Consider the following 22,496-nt stretch of genomic DNA (forward strand, 5'->3'; position numbering starts at 1 on the left):
CTTATAACATATGTGTAGCCTGCTTACCCCAGCAGAGGGATTATGATGGTCTCTACATCATCTACATGAATCAGAAGGTGGTCTCTGACCTCCTCCTCTTCTTCTGGCGTAAACTCAAGCAGGCCACTTACAGACAGACCAGAAGCCAGCACCTTGGCTGTGCTGGATGCTGTGAACTTGAACAACTGCATGACAATAGAAACAGAGAAGAAGAAGAAGAAAAGGGTGGGGAAAGGCATCAACCACGTGTTTAGAAAAGAACCACTTTGGAATTGAGGGACAACTCTTAAAAAGGAGGAAAAAAAGTGTACTATTCTGGTAAAATAAATATTAAACAAATTCATATTTGAATATTATGTTTCACACAATGTTACAATCTAGCTAGGACATGCCCCGTTGATAAATACCATGACTAATGATAGCTAGATATATAGGTAGACAGATAAATAGATATATGGATATAGATATATACAGATAGATAAACAGATAAATAGATAGATATATGGATATATAGATAGATAGACAGACAGATAGATAGATAATTATTGGATTGGTTGGTATTATTGGACGTGGTCGTATTGTATCAAACCTACAAGGTCCATGTTTAGCGTAATTAAAGTTAGTTAGCTCAGTGAGTTAATTAGTTAACGTTAGCTTAACTTCTCGCACGAGGTGTTAGCTAAGCGTTACCGAGCAATTAAGCTAGTGTTAACGCTAAAATTCCTATTAAGCTAAAGTTAATTCATTTGTATTCTTTAATTTCGTAGAGCTTATTAGTTAATGAAATAAATAACAACTCATAAGTTCCTTTACCTTTAACGCAGGCTTTCCCATCAATATGGTCTTCGAACAGTTCCCAACATTTGTTACTGTGACTTTGGTCCTGTAAACCGTCCCGACTCTCACGTCGTTAAACTCGACACGCGGGGGGGCAACACGAACACTTCCAGCCATGATGTGACTTTCTAATAACTCCTGACTTACAGACGCCACGTATATATTGTTCTTCTCACTAGCGTAGCTTGCATGACAAGTTATTATCGTCCAATGTTAACTACTTACTGACTCGCATAGCGATAGACAACTTGACTGTTGCTACCCAATTGTTGGGAGGTGAAACGCTCAGGTGGTTTCTAGGCGACGTGGCTGCGCTCGTTTTACAACCCCGGGCAGTCCGGAGGGCGGTGCAGCGTTTGACAATGGGCAGTAAAGCATCGTGTTTATTTCGGAGGAATTTAATGTTCTTTATACCACAAGTGTCAATACAGGGCATAATTATTAAAAAAAAGGATATGTTTTCATTAATTAATTATTTTAACAGTTTGTATCCGCTTCTTTCATAGCTTCATTGGTGGAACGTTAACAGAATAATTTGCAACATGGATAGTCTAATCTAAAATCTCATCTTCTGGTCTTTACTCAACGAATTTATTTATTTTTATTTATTTAAGTTGCAGTTAATGAAACTTCTGCGATGGCTTCAGTCGGCAGAACCGGACGTTGCCCCCTGCAGGAAACACATCATCAATGCCCAGACACTCAAATGAGACCATATAAATCCAGCATAACCAGAAGGGTTAACCAGAGTCTTTAATTTGGATCCCAGTCACTTACAAATGGTAAGGCTGTGGTTTTATTAAGGTTTTCTCACAACAATCAAATACAACAATTTCAATTCAATGAAACAGTCTCAGTGCTACAAAAGCTAATGCTGACACTCTGCTGTAACAGGTATTCCCTACTCAGCTTTCGCTGGTTTTAGCCTTTTCTTCTTGTTAAAGAAGTATGATCCAGTCTCTACTCTGGAAAATACCCGTCTCTCTCTGCTCTGCTGGCTCCTTTTATGCTGGTCTGAGGCTGGTACCTCCCTTATTTCATGCATCACTCACACATGATTCATCCTGCTTTTAGGTCTGCAACAGAATGAAACTGGTTTTATCCTGTTTAGAACAGGAAGGATATTAGTTTTGAGTGACTATTTTACATAAAGCGTCTAAGCAGTTTATATGTTAAATCACTTTTATCATGAAATAAAACAGTTTACATGTGGTAATAGTTCTACTTTTAATTCAAACAGGTTATATGTTATATATATATATATCCTTTTGGCCAAATTTGAAACAGGAGCCTCACTGAACTATCCGATCAATAAAGCACGACATTTTAGCTGTTAATCTCACCATCTCACTCAATGTTGGCTCAGCTTGTCCTTATGCTACACTACAGCAAAAGATAAAAAATTATAAATACTAAAAAAACGCAAAGTGTCTTGACATCCCTGTTGGAGTGTGATGTGCTTCAAATTAAAGCAGCAAAAGAAAAGGTATGATTTATTATTAAAGCCCCAAAGTAAAGCCAACAATTCCAATATACTGGGAGCACTATACAGACGGTCTGGTGCTGCTGAAGAATGTCACTCGTTTGTCATCTTCAGGAAAGTCTGCGAAGACACAAGGGTAGAAGAGGCGGAAGGTCAGGTTAATAAATACGGGAAAAGTTTGCACAGCTTAATGACGGATGTCTGGAAAACCATAAGGGACCATAAGCCTTTTAGAGCTGTGTAAAAATAAATCACAATTAAAAGGGGAACTCCACCCATTTTATACAGGTGTTGGGGAACACTACTGCATATGTGAACAAGTAGTAATAAACCTTTAGTGTCTCCAGAGGGAGCTGCGTGAAGTCTGACAAATGGCCTCAAGTGATGTCACTCGAGTCTCGAGGCGGAAGACTACAAGTTTTAAAATTGAAAATAATCTGGAGGTTTGGAGTTAGAAAGGAGTGAGACCTCTGTTGCAGTCTAGAGGCTCCAGGCTAATTTTAACTGCTATTATCGCCCCCAATTCTCTGACCAAACTGTCTCGAGAGGTCCAGTGGCATTGTGGGTAGTGTAGGCAACCAGGTTTTAACAAGAAAACCGAAAGCATGGAATAAAAGAGTCTATATCTCTGGTTCTGCTGCATTGATTTTGATCTTATGAAAAAAAAGAAGGTCCATTGTTATTGGTGTGAAATATAAAATGGGGGGGGGGTACATTTTGATATACATAATTTATATGCATATGAGGAGAAAATAGAGGCCAGCTGTATTTTTAAATATAACAATCAAAAAGTTTTCAGCCCATGAACTATTTCACAATTTTTCCGATACCACTTATCAGCGTTGGGGCCTCACCATGTGCCTGGTTCTACAGAGAAGAGGCTTGTGTCTGGGCATAGATAGTGTGTTTATTACCTTGTTTTTTTTTACTGTTACATGTTATTGTGTATGCTCATGGACCGCTGAGTTCCGTTAGTGCTGTGAAGAAACTACTGTTATATAACATGCTGCTGTAATAGCGTTGTGGTTAGATCAGTCACAGTGAGTAAGGTTGGGAACCGCGGCTGGCCGAATCTGAGTTCGCCAGTCAGGTTTCTCTGTGATAGAGAAACAGTTCCTTTATTTTACTGTGGCGGTGAGGATCTGCCTTGTTTTGAGTGTCCCCGTTTTCTATTCTTTTCTTCGTCTTTTTGTTTACCTAACACACACACACACACACACACACACACACACACACACACACACACACACACACACACACACACACACACACACACACACACACACACACACTCTCACCCAGTGGCAGGCCTTCTCTGCTGGCCTAAACAGAATCACAAAGTTATAGCTATTTTATAATTTAATAACTGTTCTTAAATACACTACATGTATTATAATCTATACAAATATTTTTCCCATTATCTTATTTTCTCATTGCACAGCTACTGTCTTCCTCAGTTGCTCTGCTTCCAGTGCAGCTTGTTTTAAGTAGAGCTTTTATCCAATCAGATTTCACCTCTGTGTCTCTAGGTAAGAAGAAAGGCCCGAGGCCTGCAGACTCACCAGTGCCTTCATGTGCAGTTTAAGTGAATGGGGAAGATATTGTTGATTGTCATAGTGTTCAACCAATCAGATCTTTAGTTTGACATGTTGGGCGTATTCTTTGACGTGCCAGAGCCTGCTAGCTGACCTAGCCATACGTGATTGGTCAGTGGGCTAGCCTGACATGTTGGTTGGTGACAAATCCAAAATATGCTGCCTCTGTCGAGCGGACATTTTCAGCCCTCAAACGTATTAAAACGTATTCAAGAAATACAACTGGGGAGGATCGACTGTCTTCACTGGCGTCCATGAATCGAGAAGGACTTCTTACTGGAACTAAAACGCATGGATGTACTGAACAACCGTGAGATTAAACTCTTTATTAACAAAGAACAGGATGGACTTTGTCTTTAGTGAACAGCAGCTCTGGTAAGTTAAATGCGTTTGTTTTTATATCTGCAGTAAAATGCTTGTTTATATATTATTATTTGTACAACTTGTTTTTATGAAGATGGATTTTTGTTTGGTTTAATATGTGATAGGAACCATTGTTACATCCAATGTTGCTCTGGGGACATATTTAGCCAGTGCCAGTCTTGGCAACTTGGCGACTTCCTTGCTGAATCTGGCGACTTTCCAAACCCTCATGGCGACTTTTTTTGTCAAAAGCTACTAGCGACAAATCTAGCGACTTTTTCTGGTGTTATTGGAGACTTTTCTGGTGTTTTGACTGACTTTAAAGCACATACATTCTGCACTGTCGTGAACAAGCAGCGCGTGCTGCCGTGAGCCCCTCCGCCGCCCCAAAGCCCACACAGGTGGGTACTCTCACAGAAGCCACAGAAGCCTTGCAGTCAGAGTAGAGAGGAGACTCGGCGTATTCTCTGGTTAGTGTATCTACAGGTGTTGGCTTCATTTTTACACAAAACAAATAATAACCGTAGCTGTGTTTCAGCTGCAGGACAGCACTGAAGGCCCAGGTATAAAATGCACGGCCCGCCACTGCTCTCACCACAGTTTGTTGATTTTAGATAGTAGGCTCGGAATTGTTTGGTAGTTGTTGTTAGATTTAGATATCATTTGACTTGATCAATATTATTGGAACTCTGTTATACTTTACAGGGCAGGTTTCTGTGATAACTGTCTGTGATTACTTTGTGCATGTGTATTGTGATAATAGCTGGATATGTGGCCTCTGCTCGAATTCAAACCTTCACTGTTCACTCTGAATGTGGACTAGTACTTTGAGTTCTCAGGGTGGTGCCCCGTTATTATCAATTGTTAATAATGTTATTGACATTAATAATTATATTGATGTCAATAATTTCGTTTTTCATATTTGCTGATAACTAAACTCGCTCCTGCCACATCCCAACATCAGTCTCTCCAATTTCAACTGAAGGGTGCAATGTGAAATCACGGTTCATGGTATGATGGGAAAAAGGCCAATTATTGTCTGCCTCCTTTATTAAAACAACAGGAGTTTGTTTGGCTGTACTGTAAAATGTATTTGACAAGAATTATGGGGCCAGTAGTATTAAACCACACTTTACTGTAAAATTCCTCACCTGCCAAACAGATGAAGTGAAGATGATCTCCACACGGGAGATCCCTCCAGTGGAAGCGGCCGTCGGTCTTGACGCCGCCACAGGGACTGGTCATTTGCCAGATGGACTCTGTCTCCCAGTAGCTGTAGTCCACAGAGGGACCGGACATCCAGGTCCACGTACCCGCCATCAGGTACCTAAAGAGGACGCCTTGATATTTTAAGTTTTTAAGCGAATTACAACCAAAGCATCTGTTTAGTTTAGAGTGTCAGCAGCTGTGACAAAAATGTCTTTGAATATGAAATATAGCAGTTATTCACTTGTGGACCTGGGTCCCTCCTATTAATATAGCACTTTGTCACAATCTGAGCTTATTGACTGTGGCTTCTGTTTGATTATCATTACCCCTTTAACCCCTTTAATGACCTGTTGTTGACGTACCAGATGGTTGTCTGGTGTAATAAATGGCCCTGATATTAAAGTAATGAGGGGGAATTATCTTTGAGAATGGAGGGATCAGGATTGTGCAAACACTATGGATTCAACTGTGGTTTGGAAAATTATGACAACTTTTGTTGATCCGTCCCAAACGAAATGATTTATTGCTATCGTTATTAAATGGCAGTGCCCAAGTGTGGATGAGTGTCAGTGTGTGATTGTAGAGGCAAGGATCGGATTGGTAAATCTTTCCTGGATCAATAAAGGTGGAAAAAAACAACACCATACCACACCGTCAAGCACATCTTAGAATAGTGTTAGAGGACTGCAGTGGTGGACACCAACATGTTCCAGTTATAGTGGAAGCAGACAGACCTCCGAGCATTTCAAAGTCGTATTATTGTTGGCGCCGCTGTCGTAAAGGCACCCGGATCACTTTCAGTTTTCCTTAACAACTACCAGCGACACAGTTACTTTGGTTGTTCAACCGTCCACCACCTCCACTACTGGGGATAGTAACAGTAAAGAACTTACATTGATACTCTTTGGTAAATTGAAATAGCTACCAAAAGCTACCGGGGGGGAAAAAAGAGTTATCCTCTTTCTGTTTTGATTGTGAGGCTTATAGGGAACTAATCAATCTAATTTAAACGGTGTCATTAATCCATATTGTGCAATCTAATTTAAATAACAAAACCTTTCTATTGCTACTTTAAGTAAAACATACTGTTACTTCATTTATTGGTTTGAAATGTACTTGAGTTAAGTAAAAATAGATCTCCTTTAAAATGTGCATGAAATTAGGAATGTGTAGTTGAGAAAGAAGAACACTTTTGGAATTGATTCAAGGCACAAAAAAGTGCACAAACAAAAGAAAGCCAGATTACTCTTTCCACTGATTAACCTCTGACAGAAAATAGTTGTTCAAAATCTGATGCTTATGGAAGCTGCCACCAAAAAAAAACCTGTATCTCACATTCTAAACTTTATCTAATTATACATTTGCCGGGAGTGTTGCTGGGGACCCAAAGGGAGTGCCGTGTAGAATTTGGTGCAATTTGGACACTCAACACATTAGATATCAATTAACTTTGAATAAAGATGCAATAGCAGTCAGTGCAGCAGCAGGGGTGGAGCTTCAGAGCTTTTGATTTACTATCTCATAATTTTGGGACGGTCAAGTTTGACTTTGTATGTCATCATTTTGACAAGAAATAAAAAATAAACACGAAAAGTCAGACAATACAAATAAAAATGCCTTTCATTGTCACGACCAGGCTGTGCCTCCTGTTTTGCCCTGTGTTTCCTGTGTCTGTGTGTGTGTGTGGTGTGTGCTCCGCCCTGGTCTCCTCCCGGCTTCCTCCTGATTGCGATTCATTCACCTCACCTGCCCAATCTACCCAGCTGCCTTCCATCAACTCGTCACTCAACAGTTTATCTACCCCGGTTTTACATCCACTCTCCGCCAGATTGTTGTTACAACTTCTGTGGTAGCTCGTTTGTTCTCGGCCGCCCAGTATTATTGTATTCTGAGTTTATCCAACTGTTTTCTCTGTTGTCCTTACCTTGTCTCCCTGTGCCTGTAGTTTGGATCATCCCCTCTGGCTCCCCAGTCTGCCTGCCCTGCCTTGTTCTGCCTGGTTCCCCACCCTCGACCTCTTGTCCTCGGTTCCCTGCTGCTCCATTACATTTTACACTTTGTGTCCTCCCAGAATAAAACCCTTACACTCTCTTACTTCCTGGTCTGCGTTTGGGTCTGCCATCACAACCTGTAACATTCATTTTTCTTTTCTTGGATGACGATGAGCTTCCATATAGGCCTACAGTATGCAGAATCAGCACTATTTTGAACCTGGATTTGATGTGATTTCAATGGTAACATCAATATAAACTGACTGGTAAAGGAGACTTTTTTACTTTTCAAAAGTATAAAAGAACAAAAAAAAAAAGCAGGAGTTATTATCATCTTGTTATTAGATGGAGTACCTGCGCAGTCCCAACCAAACATGTTTGGTGAGGTTGAGGGATGCGTTTCTCATCACCTCCTCAACCTCCCTCTGCTCCTCCTCACTGCGTATGCTGAGCAGGTCCCAGTAGAAGTCCCTGCAATAGAGCAGGGCATCCGACCAGCACAGCTTCTTCTTCACCACGGTTACATTCCGGCCCATCACCACCGCACCGAAGAAGGGAGCTACCTCTACCAGTTCTGTAAAATGCGAGCGAGATTCTGCGGTTCAGAGATGCTGCTGTGACAGTTTTCCTCTGAGATATTCAAAACTCTGTATTGGGGTTTAAAATCACTCATATCATCCTGAAATACAAAAAGAGATCTTTGATGGACTTACCTCCGTACACCTCCAACTCACACATTGACAATACATTTAGATGGTCATCGAGATACACATTGACAAACCGGCCTATCATCCCACCACAGTCGAAGGTTCTGGTACTTCCAATCGGGATGGATGTGATAACAGCACAGCTGAAAGAGAGACAGAAATTGAAGGATAGTTCTTTATAACTATGCGTTTGGTTCAGAAAGTGCAAAACGTTTTTGATGTAGCAGTCAGACAATTGTTTGTAGAACAAAGCAACAGATTGTTCAGACCACTTTTTGGAAGGTCAAACTAAATAAAGAGTACTTTTTTTTTTCCTCTGGCAAGCTCAGTGAAGCATATTCTCCACAGACAGCCGCTCAAATCGCACCAATCGAACTTACTTAACAGGATCTATAATTGATTAAGTCCCTAGTTTTGCTAATTGCACTATAGGCATATTTCCCCATGGACGCTATGGTGGTAAATCAATGAATAAATAGATACATAAAAACAACACTGATTTCTTCCTGTTCACTCCTCATGGAGCCTACTTGAATAAAACTGTCTACAATGTCTACAAAATAGTGAACACAGTCTCACGGCAGTTCGGTTTCCTGTACAGGGACACGGATTGTCCGTTTTTTCCGTGTCCCTCGGCACAACTTTGTTTTCGGGACGACATTACATTACAAACGAAAGTTAGGTTCAAGCAACAAAACTACTTGGTTAGGTTTGGGAAAAACATCATGGTTGGCCTTAAAGTTAGGTTTAGGAAAACAACAAAACCACTCCAATAAAACTACTTACAGATGGTTTCGGCAACAAAACCACGTAATTAGGTTTAGGAAAACTGTGACAAACTATTTGGTTAAGGCAACAAAACCAAAACACTGCATCAAACAACTGTCTTTTGGTTGAAAAACCCTGTTTGTTGGACCCATTATCCTCCCCTGCTGTCCTCTCGAGACTTGGGGGGGAAATAAAGTGTCACATATACTAATCTACATCCATCACAATCAAATCTTGCATAATGCCATGAAAACTGGTGGAACTCCTTCTACTGAGGAAGCTCTTGTTATACAGTTGAAAGTATTATTAAATGAAATTAAGATGATAAACATATTATTTTCTGTGAGATATTTGTATGCTAAATGCATGCACTGGTGTGGTGGAATCACAATTCCAGGATTACCTCGGGTTGTTGTTGCCGTTGTTCTGTGGGGAATTCCCAATGAGGATCTTGGCATTATTGATCCTCTCTGGAAAGTCAACCCTGTTGGTGACGCTAACAGATGAGATCCTGTAAATGGCCGGCAGGAGTAGGCTCCACCAATGGACCTGTCCTGTATATCCTGTATGTGTGCAGGATCCAGCCGAGTAATCTGTGTTTCTACTCCCATCAATTGCATTCGAAGCGAATCCAGATTCAGAAGTCGATGATTGAGATGCTGTTCCGCTGGGCGCAACATTTGGCAAAGAGGTAACTTGGGTGTGACAAAAAAAGGTGAAACTTGATTAGTCTTACACAATCTCCCACTTTTGTCATTGTCGTTTGATCTTACATTTCATTTCAACTCTTTCAGCATCTCAGACAATTTAAAAGTTGTTTATCATGCTGACGTTCCACTTTTTCTTCATTAAGCTGCATTGACATTCAAACAGTTTTGAGTATGTTAAAAATGTATATTATGTAAACAAATCAAAGGAAGCAATAACAATGAGTGACGCAGAGACCTCAAAAGGAAGGGAGGCAAATAAAAAAAATGTATGAGAGAGTGAGACGGAAGAGAAGGAGAGAATACATGATGGGAAAGCATGTGAATAGTCGGTATAAGATTGAAAACATCTTTTCCATGAAGAAAAGCCTTCAGTGTCGTTCTTTGCTTTCACTGAAGAAAGCAAAGAAACAGATGCTCTTGCAGCATCTGCGTTAACCTCCTCAGGAGCCGCCATTGTTGTTTTGAACCAACAGTTGCCACTGCGTGTGACGTCTGTTGGCAAAGGCATGATCCGCCCTACTCTGAGTCATGTTGGCTTATTCTGATCATTGTACCCTTACGCTTACCAATCTGACTCCTCAAACCTAAACCTAACCAACTCAGTCAATGAAGACCAAGAGTATTATCCAATCAGAGGCAGAGTAGGGCGGGTCATGACTTCACAATCATAGGAAAACAAATGTGGCCGCCCATAGCTGCAAGTAGCTCCTAACGGGAGACTGACTAAGCCACTGTGGTTGGGACCCAAATGCATTATTTAAAGCCTGACGAGACGGATTTTGGGTTTTTGCATGATCTTGCGATATTGCCAGAAATGTCTCATCTTTGGACATGACCAGCTAAAGGTGGCCAATTGTCCACATTATCTGCAGTACTTGTCTGAGCTGGTCGGTCCCCACTTTGCTGTTATCCGTGGAGTCCGGAAGTATCTTGTTATTAGTTTCCATTTGAATCCCTTCCGAGGATTAGAACTGGTAAGGTAGTTAGTTTGGGCCAGATTTATAATTTCTATAATAACCTTATTTATTCTTTTAGTTATAATAACTTCCGACAGGCTCTATGGTCGCTGTGGCGAAACATTTATGAATTATTTAAAAAAAGATTTTGTCCTGGCAACAATGTCACGGTTACTCAGGATAAATCAAATGCACCAAAGCAGGCCAAATATGGTGAAATCTAACCGGGACATTGGTTCTAAAAAAGACATGAAGTCATTATCAGTTTTTGAAATTTGGATGAACTGACCTTTAAATGATCGAATGGGAAATGAGGGCTGTTCTGGCAAAAACATAAAAGGATTTAACTAAGAGAAATGTTCCAACAAAATACTCATGTCGGAGCAGGGATACAATAATTGCACATCACTGCCATTTTATATATATATATAAACTCCGCCCCATTTTAACCCTGTCAGATGCAGAGAAGCTCGTCCACGCCTTTATCTCCTCAAGACTGGACTACTGTAACTCACTCTACACTGGGATCACTGGCAAGAGCATCCAGAAGCTGCAATACATTCAAAACAGCGCTGCTAGGATCCTGATGAGAGTCCGGAGGTATGAGCACACAACACCCATTCTACACTCACTACACTGGCTCCCTGTCTCATTCCGGATTGACTACAAAGTCCTACTACTCACACATAAATGCATAAATGGACATGCACCTCCCTACCTACAAGAACTCATCACTCCCCAAACCTCCACCCGCACCCTCAGATCTTCAAACAGCTCGCACCTCCGGGTCCCCAACACCAAGCTCCACACCATGGGCGACCGGGCCTTTGGCTCGGCAGCGCCGCGCCTATGGAGCAGTCTCCCTGACCACCTAAGGTCAACACAGACACTGGACTCTTTAAAGACTGGCCTCAAAACCTTTTTATTCAGGAAGGCGTTTCTGACCTTGTGCTAAATCACGGTCAGCTATTTCTTTTGTGTTTCTGTTCTTTCACTGTTCTTTATTGTGCTTATGTTTACTAGTTTTTTTATTATAATATGTTTTAACTATGTTTTTAACTATGTACTGGCTCTGTGGCACTCTGAGATTCTCTGAATGAAAAGTGCGCTACAAATAAAATGCATTATTATTGTCATTATTATTATAGTTGAGTCTTGAGGTAAATGTTTTTAAAACACCAAAGCAACGATATATTTAGAACTTAAATGAATGAAATGGATCTCACCTGTGAAGCCAGTTAGGAGCCACAACTGGAAGAAAACACCTTTAAAATGAAAACGATTCTTCAATCAGAAACATTCAGACAGAAACATATCTTTGAAACTATGCATTCTTTTTTTAAATTAGATAAGAGATAAGATAAGATAATCCTTTATTAGTCCTGCAGTGGGGAAATTTAAGGATTATGGAGATGTTTTACCTTATTAAAAACATCTGTCGCGACACTGAAAAGACTTTAGCTGACTTTAGCTCGGTCAGATTTCTTTTGGACAAATTGTTACGCACGTGTCCTCTGCTATTGGTGAAAATACAGAAATAAGAAATCCAGTAGAATTATTGATGCACTTCTCAAGGACAAACAGAACTATGAACTACTAACAGAAAAATGGAAGGTTGAGTTACAATACAAACAATCACACACGTTATTCTGTGATGACAACTAAAAGCAACAAAAAGTGAGTCTTCTGAAAATTGTAAACTTGAAGTTTTCAGTTTACCGTTAATGAAAAAGGTTACTTCATTAATTTCACATGTCACATGAGTAAAATATCTGCTCTTTAAACTATGTACATAGTGTTGGCAGTGGTAAGTAAAAAGGGAGATTTGTAATGTAAATCAAGTCAATTTAGAGGTTATATTGAAATGAGTCCAAAGTACTCCTAATCCTGTTTTTGCAAATACATGTAAATCTGTAAATCAGTCAATACCATTGTGTTTCACATATTTATTGTGTGGAAACGAATATTTACTTGTTCTTATCATTCACTATTTCATAAACCTGTTTTATTGCAGATGCAGCCTGTCTATTTTCTTAAAGGACTGCTCATCTTTCCGATCAACACCTCAACACCTTTGAGTTGACAGGAAAAAAAATCACTTGTAGCTAAAATATTCAATATCTTATATTTGGATTCATATTTAAGGGGCGCAGTAACACAATTCAATAAAGTAACAAGAGACAGACTCATATATATTTCCATAAATTAGTATTATCTTATCCCAAGCCAGTCTGACTTGAATAAGCAGCAACGCAACGGATGGCCGGCTGATATTACAATGCAATGAAGTAGAGCTAACCCAGAGGGAAATTTGATCAACCTCAATCTAAATAGTGTGAGTCATTGTTTCTGTCATTTGTTTTCATAAAAATAAAGAAATCAACTTCATCTGAAATGTTCTGCATGACTAAAGGATGGACTGAACCCTCCTTCGTGGCAATGTCAGCAGAATGAGAGTAACTTTATAACGATATCAGCTCTTGCCCACACAGTGGTTTCCTTACTTATACATTTAATTACAAGAAAAAGTATTGTTTTTCTGAATATAGAAGTGATTTGACTACCAGCAGACATCTTCGTCTGCTTGGTGATTGCCAGGTTCTGTATTAGGCCCATTACTTTTCAATGTCTGTATCAATGACAAATGTGAAACAGAGTGGCTGTGGTGGAACAACAGGTGCATGGTCGGCACAAATAACACTGATGTTGTTAAAATACCAATGCTGATTCATGCGAATTCACACTTGTGAATATATACAGAATGCTTCAATTCCAGGATAATTGTTGGATAAACAGTCTTAAATGCTAAACAAATACAACTATTCACACAGGTAAGTACAACAAGTAAATAACATGACTATTAGATTTAGCTTTAAAACTATTTAAAGATAGTACTCACAGTAAACATATTTGCAGGTCATCAGCGACATCATGCTTCCAACATCAGAAACCTCAATTGTGATCTATCTGGCAGGTGAGGCTGATAGATCACCTCAGATGATTTGCATGTGCTTTGTCAAAGACCAGAATTTACAAGTCACAAGGTTCCTCGACGTTGAGGCATCCTTGTCTCTTTAGAAGACTCTAATGTGTATCCCATTCGAAGGCTGAAGGTCATTGAATAAGGAAACGGTAAGAAGTGGATGGGAAACACATTTTCTCTGACAGCCTTTCAGGAAATTCAGTTGAAATTTGCGCTACATGCGGATGGAAACATGACTTCATCTGACATGTGACATGGGACCTCATTTATCACTTTCTTTTTCAAGGGTCTCAAGTTAAATCCAGGCGGTAAATTCCAATTTTTTAAAAGTTAAGCAAATGCGAAGTGCCTTAAACCTGCATTCTTGCTAATAGTCAGCAGGGGGCGACTCCTCTGGTTGTAAAAAGAAGTCAGATTGTAGAGAAGTTTATGAGAAAATGACTCTACTTGAAATGCATGAAATGCCCAACAAGTTATCCTAAAAGAAAAGAAAGAACTATAACCGATTCACAGTGTGTTTTCAGTTGATGAATGTTAATCAGAACCTTTTGGTCATTTAAAAATGTCTTATTCCATGTTCAGTTGTACTTAGCTCCACTCTCTGGTGTCACTTCTGGTTCCAAAATGCCAAACTCAAGGCCTTCAAACTGTAGTCAACAAACTAATGGGACACCACAGTGACATCACACTCATTCTTCTTCTTCTTATAAAGTCTCTGGTTCAATCCTCAACATTATTTTTTTGAATTTATGTTTTTTGTGTAAAATCGTAATCTGCAAAGTAACCAGTAACTGCAGTTGTCAGACAAATATAGTGGAGTATTATATTTCCCACTGAAATGTAGTACAAGTACAAAGTAACTGAATACACTCAAATAAAGTTATGAGAAAATGACTCTACTTGAAATGCATGAAATGCCCAACAAGTTATCTTAAAAGAAAAGAAAGAACTATAACCGATTCACAGTGTGTTTTCAGTTGATGAATGTTAATCAGAACCTTTTGGTCATTTAAAAATGTCTTATTCCATGTTCAGTTGTACTTAGCTCCACTCTCTGGTGTCACTTCTGGTTCCAAAATGCCAAACTCAAGGCCTTCAAACTGTAGTCAACAAACTAATGGGACACCACAGTGACATCACACTCATTCTTCTTCTTCTTATAAAGTCTCTGGTTCAATCCTCAACATTATTTTTTTGAATTTATGTTTTTTGTGTAAAATCGTAATCTGCAAAGTAACCAGTAACTGCAGTTGTCAGACAAATATAGTGGAGTATTATATTTCCCACTGAAATGTAGTACAAGTACAAAGTAACTGAATACACTCAAATAAAGTTCCTTGATATTGCACTTGATTACAGTACTTGAGTAAACGTAATTCATTACGTCACTGTTGATCAGTGTGGCTTGTGCTTGTTTTCACAGTAATCTCATGGACTCATTTCTGTGCATATTAATATTCATGATACATCTGTCGCCACACTGAAAAGACTTTGGCTGACTTTAGCTAGGTCAGATTTTTTTTGGACAAATTGTTACGCACATGTCCTCTGCTATTGGTGAAAATACAGAAATAAGAAATCCAGTAGAATTCTGAGCTTTTGATGCACTTCTCAAGGACAAACAGAACCAGATGAAAAATGGAAGGTTGAGTTACAATACAAACAATCACACACGTTATTCTGTGATGACAACTAAAAGCAACTAAAAGTGAGTCTTCTGAAAATTGTAAACTTGAAGTTTTCAGTTTACCGTTAATGAAAAAGGTTACTTCATTAATTTCACATGAGTAAAATATCTGCTCTTTAAACTATGTACATAGTGTTGGCAGTGGTAAGTAAAAAGGGAGATTTGTAATGTAAATTAAGTCAATTTAGAGGTTATATTGAAATGAGTCCAAAGTACTCCTAATCCTGTTTTTGCAAATACATGTAAATCTGTAAATCAGTCAATACTATTGTGTTTCACATATTTATTGTGTGGAAACGAATATTTACTTGTTCTCATCATTCACTATTTCATTAACCTGTTTTATTGCAGATGCAGCCTGTCTATTTTCTTAAAGGACTGCTCATCTTTCCGGTCAACACCTCAACACCTTTGAGTTGACAGAAAAAAAAATCACTTGTAGCTAAAATATTCAATATCTTATATTTGGATTCATATTTAAGGGGCGCAGTAACACAATTCAATAAAGTAACAAGAGACAGACTCATATATATTTCCATAAATTAGTATTATCTTATCCCAAGCCAGTCTGACTTGAATAAGCAGCAACGCAACGGATGGCCGGCTGATATTACAATGCAATGAAGTAGAGCTAACCCAGAGGGAAATTTGATCAACCTCAATCTAAATAGTGTGAGTCATTGTTTCTGTCATTTGTTTTCATAAAAATAAAGAAATCAACTTCATCTGAAATGTTCTGCATGACTAAAGGATGGACTGAACCCTCCTTCGTGGCAATGTCAGCAGAATGAGAGTAACTTTATAACGATATCAGCTCTTGCCCACACAATGGTTTCCTTACTTATACATTTAATTACAAGAAAAAGTATTGTTTTTCTGAATATAGAAGTGATTTGACTACCAGCACCTCAATCTAAATAGTGTGAGTCATTGTTTCTGTCATTTGTTTTCATAAAAATAAAGAAATCAACTTCATCTGAAATGTTCTGCATGACTAAAGGATGGACTGAACCCTCCTTCGTGGCAATGTCAGCAGAATGAGAGTAACTTTATAACGATATCAGCTCTTGCCCACACAATGGTTTCCTTACTTATACATTTAATTACAAGAAAAAGTATTGTTTTTCTGAATATAGAAGTGATTTGACTACCAGCAGACATCTTCGTCTGCTTGGTGATTGCCAGGTTCTGTATTAGGCCCATTACTTTTCAATGTCTGTATCAATGACAAATGTGAAACAGAGTGGCTGTGGTGGAACAACAGGTGCATGGTCGGCACAAATAACACTGATGTTGTTAAAATACCAATGCTGATTCATGCGAATTCACACTTGTGAATATATACAGAATGCTTCAATTCCAGGATAATTGTTAGATAAACAGTCTTAAATGCTAAACAAATACAACTATTCACACAGGTAAGTGCAACAAGTAAATAACATGACTATTAGATTTAGCTTTAAAACTATTTAAAGATAATACTCACAGTAAACATATTTGCAGGTCATCAGCGACATCATGCTTCCAACATCAGAAACCTCAATTGTAATCTATCTGGCAGGTGAGGCTGATAGATCACCTCAGATGATTTGCATGTGCTTTGTCAAAGACCAGAATTTACAAGTCACAAGGTTCCTCGACGTTGAGGCATCCTTGTCTCTTTAGAAGACTCTAATGTGTATCCCATTAGAAGGCTGAAGGTCATAGAATAAGGAAACGGTAAAAAGTGGATGGGAAACACATTTTCTCTGACAGCCTTTCAGGAAATTCAGTTGAAATTTGCGCTACATGCGGATGGAAACATGACTTCATCTGACATGTGACAAGGGACCTCATTTATCACTTTCTTTTTTTAAGGGTCTCAAGTTAAATCCAGGCGGTAAATTCCAATTTTTGAAAAGTTAAGCAAATGCGAAGTGCCTTAAACCTGCATTCTTGCTAATAGTCAGCAGGGGGCGACTCCTCTGGTTGTAAAAAGAAGTCAGATTGTAGAGAAGTTTATGAGAAAATGACTCTACTTGAAATGCATGAAATGCCCAACAAGTTATCCTAAAAGAAAAGAAAGAACTTTAACCCATTCACAGTGTGTTTTCAGTTGATAAATGTTAATCGGAACCTTTAGGACATTTAAAAATGTCTTATTCCATGTTCAGTTGTACTTAGCTTCACTCTCTGGTGTCACTTCTGGTTCCAAAATGCCAAACTCAAGGCCTTCAAACTGTAGTCAACAAACCAATGGGACACCACAGTGACATCACACTCATTCTTCTTCTTCTTATAAAGTCTATGGTTTAATCCTCAACATTATTTTTTTGAATTTGTGTTTTTGTGTAAAATCGTAATCTGCAAAGTAACCAGTAACTGCAGTTGTCAGACGAATATCGTGGAGTATTATATTTCCCACTGAAATGTAGTGGAGTAGAAGTACAAAGTAACTGGATACACTCAAATAAAGTTCCTTGATATTGCACTTGATTACAGTACTTGAGTAAACGTACTTCATTACGTCACTGTTGATCAGTGTGGCTTGTGCTTGTTTACACAGTAATCTCATGGACTCATTCTGTGGGAGTACCACTCTTTGTTACCTTATTTGCATATGCTTCGCAATTAGATGAGGAAGCAGCACTACAGTGTTTTTAGGCGTGGCTCCTGGTGAGCATCAATAATGAATCCAGTGACTCGTCGTAAGAGAAATGGCTCTCTGAGAGCCTTTAACAGAATGAATCGCTGAAAGGTATTCGCTACTAAGTTAACATGATGGAAGAGTGCACAGTATACGAGTCTGGACACATAATATAAAGTGCATAATAACATTATTCACTACTCAAATGAAAACGGGCTGCAATTAACACTGCTGTGATACTCAACAAGGAATGAACACTTTCAGTCTTCTGTTTGTACTTGATTATGAAAAGTTTGGATAAAGGGCCTTACGGGATACTAATACACACTGACTCCTGGAGGTAAATGTTGGTTTTCCTGATGCAATGTATTCATGGTCATTGTAGGTTTTAAATAGGATGATTTGAATGTGTTTTCAGTCTCTTGAAATAGATTTTATCTGCCCTTGACTTGATAAAACATCATTGTAACAGCAACACTATGTTCAGAATTCAGAGCATATCTATTGCCTCCACAAAGCGCTCAACATGGTGACAGCTGAGCCAGGAGCTAGAAGTTAACAAAAGCTAGCAACGACAACGGTTCCGTACAGATCGACCCCTTACGGTTCAGCACAGATGTGAACTGCGGATTTTTTATTTTAAAATTTTTACAGTTTAATCATCATAGTGTGAAAAAAATCTTTACTACAGTTATATGCATGTAGTTTATCCTTATTTTATAAAATTTCCTTAATTGAGTGTTGTCCATCCATCCATCCATTTTCCTCCGCTTATCCGGGGTCGGGTCGCGGTGGCAGCAGGCCAAGCAGGCTGACCCAGACTTCCCTCTCGCCTGCAACATTTTCCAGCTCATACTGGGGGATCCCGAGGCGTTCCCAGGCCAGCTGGGAGATATAATCCCTCCAGCGTGTTCTGGGTCTTCCCCGGGGTCTCCTCCGAGTTGGATGTTCCCGGAAAACCTCCAATGGGAGGCGTCCAAATTAGATGCCCGAACCACCTCAGCTGACTCCTTTCGATGCGAAGGAGTAGCGGCGCAACTCCAAGTTCCCTCTTGATGTCCGAGCTCCTTACCCTATCTCTAAGGCTGAGCCCGGCCACCCTACGGAGGAAACTCATTTCGGCTGCTTGTACCCGCGACCTTGTCCTTTCGGTCACGACCCAGAGTTCGTGACCATAGGTGAGGGTAGGAACGTAGACCGACCAGTAAATTGAGAGCTTTGCCTTCCGGCTCAGCTCTCTCTTCACCAAGACGGTCCGGTGCAGCGCCTGCTTTACTGCTGCAGCCGCACCGTACCGCCTGTCGATCTCCCGCTCCATCTTACCCTCACTCGTGAACAAGACCCCGAGATACTTAAACTCCTTCACTTGAGGTAGGCACTCCGTTCCCACCTGGAGGGAGCAATCCACCGGTTTCCGGCAGAGCACCATGGCCTCGGATTTGGAGGTGCTAACTCTCATCCCCGCCGCTTCACACTCGGCTGCAAACCGCCCCAGTGAATGCTGGAGGTCACGATCCGAGGAGGCCAACAGGACCACATCATCTGCAAATAGCAGAGAGGTGATCCCGAGACCCCCGAACCTGACGTTCTCCACCCCCCAGCTGCGCCTAGAAATCCTGTCCATGAAAGTCACGAACAGGACCGGTGACAAAGGGCAGCCCTGGCGGAGGCCAACACCCACCGGGAACATGTCTGACTTATTGCCGAGAATGCGGACACAGCTCCTACTGCAGTCGTACAGAGACCAGATCGCCCGTTGTAACGGGTCCGGCACCCCATACTCCCGCAGCACCCCCCGAAAGAACCCCCGAGGGACCCGGTCGAAAGCCTTCTCCAAGTCCACAAAACACATGTAGACTGGTTGGGCAAACTCCCAGAACCCCTCCAGTAGTCTTGCGAGGGTGAAGAGCTGGTCCACTGTTCCACGGCCGGGACGGACTCCGCACTGCTCCTCTTGAATCCGAGGTTCGACAAACGGTCGGAGCCTCCTTTCCAGCACCCTGTAAGCTTTCCCCGGGAGGCTGAGTAGTGTGATACCCCGATAATTCGAGCACACTCTCCGGTCCCCCTTTTTGAAAATGGGAACCACCACCCCGGTCTGCCAGTCCATGGGCACTGATCCCGACCCCCATGCGACACTGAAGAGGCGTGTCAGCCAAGACAGCCCAACAGTGTCCAGCGCCATCAGCATCTCAGGGCGGATCTCATCCACCCCCCGGCGCCTTGCCACCAAGGAGCTTTTTGACTACCTTAGCGACCTCTGCCAGGGATATAGATGAGCCCCCCAGGTCTTCAGGCGCTGCCTCCTCTGCAGAGGACATGTTGGTCGGGTTTAGGAGTTCCTCAAAGTGCTCTTTCCACCGCCCGACGATGTCCCCCGTCCGGGTCAACAATTCCCCCCCCCCTGCTGAGAAAAGCTTGGGGTAGGCCCTGCTTTCCCTTCCTGAGCCGTCGGATGGTTTGCCAGAACCTCCTTGAGGCCAACCGAAAGTCCTTCTCCATGGCCTCCCCGAACTCCTCCCATGCCCGAGTTTTAGCACCCGCGACCACCGCAGCTGCAGTCCTTCTGGCCTGCCGGTACCTCTCAGCTGCTTCAGGAGACCCCTGGGCCAGACAGGCCCTGAAGGCCTCCTTCTTCAGCTTGACGGCTTCCCTCACCTCCGGTGTCCACCACCGGGTTCTCGGGTTGCCGCCACGACACGCACCGATGACCTTCCGGCCACAGCTCCTAGCGGCCGCGTCCACAATAGAGGCTTTGAACATGGTCCATTCGGATTCCATGTTCCCAACCTTCTTCGGAATGTGTGAGAAGTTCTTCCGGAGGTGGGAGTTAAAGACCTCCCGGACAGGGTCCTCCGCCAGACGTTCCCAGTTCACTCTCACTATACGTTTGGGCTTGCCGGGTCTTTCCAACCGGTTCCCCTGCCATCTGATCCAACTCCCCACCAGATGGTGATCAGTTGACAGCTCTGCTCCTCTCTTCACCCGAGTGTTGTCCATCCATCCATCCATTTTCCTCCGCTTATCCGGGGTCGGGTCGCGGTGGCAGCAGGCCAAGCAGGCTGACCCAGACTTCCCTCTCGCCCGCAACATTTTCCAGCTCATACTGGGGGATCCCGAGGCGTTCCCAGGCCAGCTGGGAGATATAATCCCTCCAGCGTGTTCTGGGTCTTCCCCGGGGTCTCCTCCCAGTTGGACGTGCCCGGAAAACCTCCAGTGGGAGGCGTCCAGGAGGCATCCTAATCAGATGCCCGAACCACCTCAGCTGACTCCTTTCGATGCGAAGGAGTAGCGGCTCGACTCCAAGTTCCCTCCTGATGTCCGAGCTCCTTACCCTATCTCTAAGGCTGAGCCCGGCCACCCTACGGAGGAAACTCATTTCGGCCGCTTGTACCCGCGACCTTGTCCTTTCGGTCACGACCCAGAGTTCGTGACCATAGGTGAGGGTAGGAACGTAGACCGACCAGTAAATTGAGAGCTTTGCCTTCCGGCTCAGCTCTCTCTTCACCAAGACGGTCCGGTGCAGCGCCTGCTTTACTGCTGCAGCCGCACCGATCCGCCTGTCGATCTCCCGCTCCATCTTACCCTCACTCGTGAACAAGACCCCGAGATACTTAAACTCCTTCACTTGAGGTAGGCACTCCGTCCCCACCTGGAGGGAGCAATCCACCGGTTTCCGGCAGAGCACCATGGCCTCGGATTTGGAGGTGCTAACTCTCATCCCCGCCGCTTCACACTCAGCTGCAAACCGCCCCAATGAATGCTGGAGGTCACGATCCGAGGAGGCCAACAGGACCACATCGTCTGCATATAGTAGAGAGGTGATCCCGAGACCCCCGAACCTGACGTTCTCCACCGCCCGGCTGCGCCTAGAAATCCTGTCCATGAAAGTTACGAACAGGACCGGTGACAAAGGGCAGCCCTGGCGGAGGCCAACACCCACCGGGAACGTGTCTGACTTATTGCCGAGAATGCGGACACAGCTCCTACTGCAGTCGTACAGAGACCGGATCGCCTGTTGTAACGGGTCCGGCACCCCATACTCCCGCAGCACCCCCCACAAGAACCCCCGAGGGACCTGGTCGAAAGCCTTCTCCAAGTCCACAAAACACATGTAGACTGGTTGGGCAAACTCCCAGAACCCCTCCAATAGTCTTGCGAGGGTAAAGAGCTGGCCCACTGTTCCACGGCCGGGACGGAATCCGCACTGCTCCTCTTGAATCCGAGGTTCGACAAACGGTCGGAGCCTCCTTTCCAGCACCCTGGCATAAGCTTTCCCCGGGAGGCTGAGTAGTGTGATACCCCGATAATTCGAGCACACTCTCCGGTCCCCCTTTTTGAAAATGGGAACCACCACCCCGATCTGCCAGTCCATGGGCACTGATCCCGACCCCCATGCGACACTGAAGAGGCGTGTCAGCCAAGACAGCCCAACAGTGTCCAGCGCCTTCAGCATCTCAGGGCAGATCTCATCCACCCCTGGCGCCTTGCCACCAAGGAGCTTTTTGACTACCTTAGCGACCTCTGCCAGGGATATGGGTGAGCCCCCCAGGTCTTCAGGCGCTGCCTCCTCTGCAGAGG

General features: G+C 42.3%; 2 protein-coding genes across 2 annotated transcripts in view; both read right to left on the bottom strand.

The window, feature by feature from the left end:
- LOC306715310 (cilia- and flagella-associated protein 47-like) overlaps positions 1 to 954 on the bottom strand; it is a gene marked incomplete at both ends in the record, with an annotated part of 56,800 nt that extends 55,846 nt beyond the window's left edge. The window contains 2 exons of the mRNA XM_079185627.1: positions 28 to 185; positions 814 to 954. Coding sequence (XP_079041753.1) covers positions 28 to 185; positions 814 to 954 — 299 coding nt within the window. The remainder of the gene's footprint in view (positions 1 to 27; positions 186 to 813) is intronic.
- A 1,368-nt stretch (positions 955 to 2,322) lies between these two features.
- Positions 2,323 to 7,887, bottom strand: LOC306715207 (snaclec 5-like). The gene is made up of 3 exons (XM_079185495.1): positions 7,833 to 7,887; positions 5,430 to 5,605; positions 2,323 to 2,440 (listed from the first exon to the last, which is right to left on the bottom strand). The coding sequence occupies exons 1-3, from the start codon at positions 7,883 to 7,885 to the stop codon at positions 2,382 to 2,384; spliced, it is 288 nt and encodes a 95-aa protein (XP_079041621.1). The 5' UTR covers positions 7,886 to 7,887; the 3' UTR covers positions 2,323 to 2,381.
- Positions 7,888 to 22,496: the final 14,609 nt, after the last annotated feature.

The sequence above is a fragment of the Pholis gunnellus genome (genome assembly GCF_910591455.1).
Source record: "Pholis gunnellus genome assembly, chromosome: 24".
Lineage (NCBI taxonomy): Eukaryota > Metazoa > Chordata > Actinopteri > Perciformes > Pholidae > Pholis > Pholis gunnellus.